General features: G+C 34.7%; 1 protein-coding gene across 1 annotated transcript; it reads left to right on the top strand.

The window, feature by feature from the left end:
- Positions 1–247: 247 nt before the first annotated feature.
- On the top strand, positions 248–1,934 carry LOC109793589 (uncharacterized). Its single transcript, XM_083069959.1, has 2 exons — positions 248–1,172; positions 1,266–1,934. Exons 1-2 carry the CDS (start codon positions 1,038–1,040, stop codon positions 1,530–1,532), a joined length of 402 nt encoding a protein of 133 aa, XP_082926085.1. The 5' UTR covers positions 248–1,037; the 3' UTR covers positions 1,533–1,934.
- Positions 1,935–7,968: the final 6,034 nt, after the last annotated feature.

The following is a 7,968-nucleotide window of genomic DNA, read 5'->3' as shown; positions in this document are numbered from 1 at the left end:
TCACTTTGATGGCTATTGACACTTCTTTCTGCATTTCAAATGTACTTTGATTTTGTTCCTGTTTTGGTTTTCTTTTCATCCATTTACTCTTTCCGTGAAATGCATACAATGGTCTCAATTTTTTCTATTCATAATGTGTAGACTCGCAGAATTTGTAATTTGGAATTATTCACATGCTAAGGTCTATGATATATGGTGTAATTTCTGGTTAATTTTTTCTTTTTTTAATATCATCTGCAGTATTATGTTTTCATCACATAGTCTAGTCATTCATTTTGAAATGTTGTTTTGTAGTTTATATCTAGTAAGACTATAAAAGGTTTGATATATTCTTATGTTTAGGCATATTGTGTACAACCTACAGACCCATTGATGTTTTTTTTTCTCTTCAATATCGTCATATTGTCCCACAATAATTGCCAATTCAATTCAGGAACTAATGACCCTTAAATGTGTGCAATTTGTCTGAGTATGAATATGCATAACTAGTTATATCTAGATACATGGGCTGAGGAATTTTTTTTATATCTCTAAACAGATTCATCACCAATATTTGGTATTTTTGAACACAAACATGAACCCTGTGATTGAGCAACTTTATGGTTATAATTTAATCCCTTTTTATGGTTACTTGATCACTTATATTTATAAAATTTGATGACAAGAGTTTTTCCACAAAGTGATTTATAATTTGGGTTCGTGATGGTGGACATTGAATTGTATATTCTAATCATCAAACACTTGTTACATTGTGTAAAAATAAAACTAATTAAAAATATTTATTGATTAGATAGAGGGTGAAGTGGCTGCAAAGACTAAAAGCCTGATTGGATGTTTGATACAGTTTGGCAAAGTTTGATTGCCCAGTGGATGGCCCCAGAATTTAAAACAAACAGTATCCAAGCTCAAAAAAATAGAGCATCTGAGAAAGGTGGAAGTCTGCACACAGGTGGCTCCATCACCCCTCACGAGCATGCTATCCGGATGGTAATTACATTAAACAACTACTATATTTTATTCAACATAATTTTAGAAATATGATGATTAACTATTTATACAATTATAGTCACAAGAGTTGGGGTCGCCTTCCACATGTTGATGAGTTGTTCCACCAAACTCATGTACGGAAGGTTACAGGCGATTTTGTCGACCAAAGATCTAAGCGAACATATGTGAGTTATGTTTTTTGTATTATTGCTTTATTCTTTTTAATTTTAATCATCTTTGATAAATGTCACATTTAAACATCTTTATTTATGAAACAGGATCAATTTGAAACTATATTTAATCAAGCTAGGTCTGAGGCCGCATCTTGTACAGGAGGTTCTGAAACGTCTCCTATGGACCCAGTTGAGCAAGAAAGACTCCGCAATAAGAGTTGGATTGTTGCTGCTGGTGGGATTACAGACAAAAGACGACTTTACGGGGTTGGAAAAGTCACTTCTCCATTGACAGATGTGGATACCTTGATAAATATATCTTCTGGGCGTGCTACTGAAGAGTCAGAGAAAATTATTCAATTGGAAGAGTAAGTCTGTAAGTCTAGGGAGGAGGCTCGTCAATCTAGGGAACAAAACGAACGCTTGCAACGCCAGTTTCAATCCCTGTTCAATGCTGTTCTACCTCTCCTACCTTCTGATACACAACATATTTTGCAACAACAGGTGGATCAACAATCTCATGACAACCACGATGACCAACAACCACCGCCTACTGGACACTATGGGGATGACTATTAGTTTTTTTTTATAGATTATGGATCTACAACTATTTAAATATTTTTATTGATATTTTATTATGTACAATTTTAAAATTATCTTATTTTACACAATGACATGGAAACTAATTATGCATAATTGCTATGGGTATTTTGATTTTAAAGATGTTTGATTTCATATTGTGGTTAATTGAATTTACTTAACTGAAGGATATATATAAGGTTATAGGATATTTTAAGAAATCTGAAAAGTGATTTTATTTATATTTTTGAGCAGGAACAATGATTGGTATGAAACGAACAATCTATGCTATTAATAGAACCGATATAAAATATGTCATATTCTACATCAGTTATTGATAGAAATGATGTAAAATATGATGTAAAATATGTCATATTTTACATTAATTATTGTTAGAACAAATGTAAAATATACATTATTCTACATCATAGAAAGCTTTATAGGCAATTCTACATCAATTATCCCAAAATCTCTTATATATAACATCACATTGTTAAGTATTAATCACTGAAGTCATTTGCCTCTAGAAAGAACTAATACCCTTTATAGTGAAAAATAATTAAAAAGAATGAGAAAAAATTAAAAAAAAATTCTCCTTATGACTAGTACAAGTAGAAAATCTTAAGAAATTATTAAGTAAAAGCAATGTCAATTGGTAGAAATGAAAATAAAACCTAATGATAGAAAATTGTGAAGAAAAATTTTGCACACATTAAAGATCAGTAATAACATTATAATGATAGAAAATAAATTAAAATATCAACAATATTAAGAAAGATAAAAAAAATCATAAAATGTAAAACTCATGATTCTTTTATTCTTCCTCTCACTTAAAATTCATGATTCTTCTATTCTTTTATTCTCACCCACCTAAAACTCATGAATCTTTGAAAGTTTTCTAAGCCTCAACACATAAAATCATTTTATCTATTCATAAGGAATAAACACATGATACCATTAGACAATATTTTATACAAATGCCTTCCAATGAGATATTAATATTACATATGGGGTTCAATTTGTCTAAGCATATGAAATTTCAACATAATAAAGAATAAGAGATGTGGTTCCATACATATTGTAAGAAAAAATAACTATTATCTCTTAAAAAAGTTTAGCTCTTAATTAAAGTTCTCATAAAAGACCTATTTTAATTAGACTTGTTTCCATAGCCTTACAGAGTGAAGTTAGCGAAAAAACACATAGAAGGCGGAGTTGAATATGTGTGTGTGTGAACAAAGGTATTTTAAAACAACGTTTTTGCTATAGTAGCTTTCTTCGTCCAGTGCACGTTTGAATATCAAACGGTTATGCAGATTTCCTTAATAGAGTATTACTGCGTCTGAAAAATGTATCGTCTGCTCTAGGAAAATATAGTAGTAATGATTAAGATTGCTTGTATTTTCCCTTTTTAAGATAGTTTTGTTTATGGATAAGCAGCCGATGAAACTTCTAGTGTAACAAGTTTATCAAGTAGACTTACAGTCTTCGTCTAATAATAGTTTTAAGAATAAGTAAACTTGGAACCAAGATTTTCACAGAGGTTTAATCAGTAATGAAAATTTGCGTCTAAGTAAATAAAGGGTGCAATCAATTTATATTGGTTCGCTCATCTGAGCTACGTCCAGTGTCTTTCAATAGAAGGGTTCCACTATATATATGAAATTAAGCACAATGAGTATTGTCGTCCACTCCAAGACCTGAGTATTCTCGACCACTCCTGGCCCGAGTATTCTCGACCACTCCAGGCCTGCCAGCTTCACTCACCAACGCTAGTATTCTTACACCACTTTTGGTCCAAGTATTCTCGTCCACTTCTGGCCTGTCAGCTTCACTCACCAACGCTAGTATTCTTAAAACAATTCTGGTTCCCCAAGTATTGTCGACCACTCCTAGCCCGTTGGCTTCACTCACCAACGCTAGTATTTTCTTATCAGCCACTTCTGGCTAGCAGTGAGTATTCTTTGACAAGCCCCTCCGGGCTTTATAAGTATTCTTTCCCTAGCCTCTTCAGGCTTTACTACATTAGCTGAGTAGGTTGGGTTTGAGTGTTTACATAACTCTCATAGAGAGGATTGGGAATTTCTACACTCACTAAAGTTTGCTACCTTAGTCTTACAGAGACTCGTGTTTGAGTGTTTGGATTACTCTCATGGAGAGGATACATAGGTGTACAACACTCACTAAGGTTTTGTTCATAACTAACATTTTGAACACCTTAGTTTACAAAGATAAAATTACAATATTATATTGTACATATGACTATAAGTGCTCATCTCTGGTCTCTCTGTTTCGTGGGCTTGCTATCATTTTTTTTATTAAGTAAATAGCCCCTGGGCAAAGCCTATGATTATTCTTCCATTGCTTCTCGCCAAGCCACTTCTTGTTTTATGATATGCATATTTATAGGCCTGTGAAATTTTCCCGTTGCATATGTCTGTTGAAGCAGATATAGTCGTTGACGACTAGTTTGATTTCTTCATTTAATGCATTTCTCTTTGCATTAAATGTTGCTTCCCATTTATAGAAAATGCGTGTATTTTTCTCAATCCTATTGTAGCAGTGTTTGACTTTGTCTGAGACCAAGAAATTATTTGTCTTTTTTTGGTCTTGTAGAAATATAGTCGTTGTCCTCTTTTGAAAAAGTAATGTACTTTTTTTGACACATGCATGCTCTACTTTTGCGTGCTTCTCTTTATTTCTTCATATGCATTTTACATTGAGCACTCTGGGATATTTATAAAGGATACCTTCGCTTGTTTCTTGAGACGTGATTCTTTGTTTGCTTACGTCCCAGTCTTCGTGATGGAATAACACTAAGGCCAAGAAGACCAAGAGGTGATATATTGAAGGAAGCAAGAGGAATGGGTTAGTGTTGAAAAATCATAGGAGGAGTAAGCCTACTTTTGGGCCTTAGCTCCTAAGTTTTTATAGCATTTATTTTTATTCCTATTTTTGCCCTTATCTTTAATTTCCTATTTTACCCTTGTATTTTGGGGTGCTTAGGACTTAGAATTTATTTTCCTTGTATTTCCCATTTTGCCTTTGTATTATGGGGTGTTCTAGATAATTAGGTTTTTAATTTTGGGCTAGGGTGTTAATTAGAGGGTGATGCATGTTTTTTGGTGTCATTGGCTTTATTTTTGGTGTTAGAAAGGCTTAGGCCCAAGTGGAGGGCAAAGGTTGCATGGTCTTATCATGCACCTAGATATAGCCAATCTAAACCCAAAGATTTCATCCTTGGCCACCAAGTTGCATCTAGGGTTCATTTGCATTTCATTTGGAATGCATTTGCCTACTCCAAATGCAACCCTAGATGCCCCCCTCCTATAAATACCCAACACCCCACACCTTGTAAATACTTTGGAATATATAGATTTTGAGTGAGCATTTCATGCCTCAACATCTTCTCCTTAGTCACTAGGTTACTTTGGTTAACCTTCTCCTATCTCCCCCATTGGAGAGTGAGAACCCTAGAGTGGCCTTCATTCACTTTTGGAGTGAGCCAACCTTGTGAGCACCAAACACCATTCCATAAACACTTCCGCCCAACACCTCCTTTTCACGCCCATCTCCCTTTGTCCCACAAAAACCTTCCTTTGTCTACCCCTTGGTGAACCTAGATGAAGGGCAAGAAGTCTCCTTTCAACCATTGTCTTCTTCCATGGAAGGAAAAACTCCATCACTTCGTCTTCATCTGATGGTCCTATGCACTTCAGGATTGACTTGTACTTCAGCGTCTGGGTTTAGTGCTTTGACTTTTGTTTGGTCTGATTAACAATGTGAATGACCAAATGTTGTTTCCTTCTAGAGTGTCTCTTAGTTTGTGCTAACTTTCGTCTGATGTATGATTGACTTCCTTCTGGCCTTAGACACATCCCCCATCTAATTTGTGCTTTATAGTAGTTCCTCTTGACATGGCTTTCTCTGATTATTTTGCGATCATCTGGTATATGTTTGTGTTCCAGTTATTCATCTCTTGACGCTTGGTTTCTTATGTCATTCGATTCATCTGTCTTGACTTTACTGGTTCGTGTCTTTCCTTGACTATTCCTCATAGGCTTCGTCTGATACTTTGATGTCTCATTTTAGTAATGGTCGATTTATTCCTTATGCTTAATTGCTTATCATCTGATTCTCTCATCTGTTTTGTATAGTCTTCATGAAATATGACATTTAATGCCTCTGACTTAACATTTATTGTTTTCTTGCTGAATCTTCACTTCTCGAGATCTCTTGTACTTTCTTAGTACTGTTGCTACAGGGGTGTTGTCTTTTGCTGACTGGCAGGTGTACTTGTTCTGACATACGCTATTTTGATTTATGGATAAGCGCTCATCCATTTTTCTTATCTTCCTTCTTCTATTTTGATGTCTTCATGTGTTCTTCCAGAAGTGTGGATGCTAGATAGTTTGCCTCGTTGTGTCTTTAGACGCAATACAGCTTTCTTGACCATCGTCTGTGTATTCGAGTCTCCATCTAGGGTGCTCTTGTTAGGATTTGCCCATCGTCCATGGTCTTGTATCATTTGAGTCTTCATTATTTCCCTTCTTATGCTGGGCTTGATTTCGTTTGATTGTTTGATCTCCTTATCTAACGTCTTGTTAGCTTTTTCCCTTCGTGTTGGTTGCTCATGTCCTGTTCTTTATTTCTTGTATAGGTGTCTTCATCTGATGATTTCATAGGCTTTAATCATGTACATTGGCTTGGTCTTGTATGATATTTGGTTTAGCCCAATCCCTGTTCTAATATTTGTCTTAAACACTAATACACACATTAGTAACAACAACATGCATTATATTTGTTTTCATTCAAAACCTTAGTGGGGCTTACGAATTGCTTCATCTGACTTAACAATCTCCCCCTTTTTGATGATGACAAATATAATCTATCAAATTGTTTCAGATACAAATATAACTTCATTCACGTATTTTATATCGGACATAGGCCTCGTGTTATTATTCTAAGGTTCTAAGGTTCTCCCCCTTAGTCTATACTCTCCCCTTCACTTAATCTCTTTTAGGTTGATAGATTAGGTTTTTAGGTTGATAGATTCCTTTTCTATTTCTCCCGCTTTGTAATCATAAAAAAGAAATAGATACCAGAGTAAATATCAAGATTATTTATCATAGTCAGACCATAATGTTTGATCGGAGCATGAATATCAAAACCTTTTATCTGAGCATTCTTTTTCTCATTTGTAGTTATCAAGATGGATGAGTTTCTAAGGGTAATCAAACCTCAGAAAGATTTATACCGCAAGTGAGATGCTTAGGGAGTAAGAGAATCCTTTAGTCATGAGCAAACCAATTTATACATCACAATAATTTTAAAACACACGCATTGATCTAGATCAAAAATATGTGCAGCATGAAGAGTTTGTACAATCAAGTGAAAACACCTTTTTTTTGTATTATGATTATTCAGACGAAATGGTTGTTTTTGGAAACAGTCTGATACTAGAAGAGTTATCATATCCAGCAAAATAGTATTTAACCGATTATTCCATAAGTCAACCAATAATCCTAGATAAGAAGATGTTTATATATCATTAACTTGACTTAGAAATATGTACATCATGAGAAATTTACACAGAAAATTTTTTAGCGTGGTTATCCCTATTTTCCTATTTCTCCTATAGTGATCACAAAGACGGAAGTGGATCTTTGCAAGGCTGCGATGTCATCAAGTTGAATAGACGATTCAACTTCCAGTCTTGGTCTATTCTAAACTTGTTGTATATCCAATAAGATCATATTTCTTTCCAGGTTCAAACATAGAGGGAAGGAGTTTAGAGTGGGTAGAAAACACTATTTATGTATTTATACATTGATTCTAATGACCACTATTGTGGGGTTCGATGCGTAGGAAGAGTGAATAAACTTACATTTTTGGAAATGAAGTTTTAAGGGGTTAGGATGAAATCTTAGTAGAGAAGATGAAAGCCGATGTAGACGGATGAATAAGTTGGTCGTTTTGGCTTTGTCCCTCATGCTTCAACCTAATAAGTTCCTTCTCCTGCTCATAGTACTCCTTCGCGTACTGTTTGCCTCCCTCCATCTTCACAGCTTCTTTGCCTACGCTCATTCCTCTTTTTCTTCTTCAGCACCACCTTTCGAGCAATCATTTTTACTTCTTTACTCATCTCGTGTTGTTGCCTCCTTTGTGACTTCTTGATGTTTACACACTTGAGAATTTCACAGTTGGTCAAATCCTTGTCAATGATTGT

The sequence above is a fragment of the Cajanus cajan genome, chromosome 2 (genome assembly GCF_000230855.2).
Source record: "Cajanus cajan strain Asha chromosome 2, NIPB_CcT2T_4, whole genome shotgun sequence".
Classification (NCBI taxonomy): Eukaryota; Viridiplantae; Streptophyta; class Magnoliopsida; order Fabales; family Fabaceae; genus Cajanus; species Cajanus cajan.
This window is presented reverse-complemented; position numbering and strand designations above follow the sequence as displayed.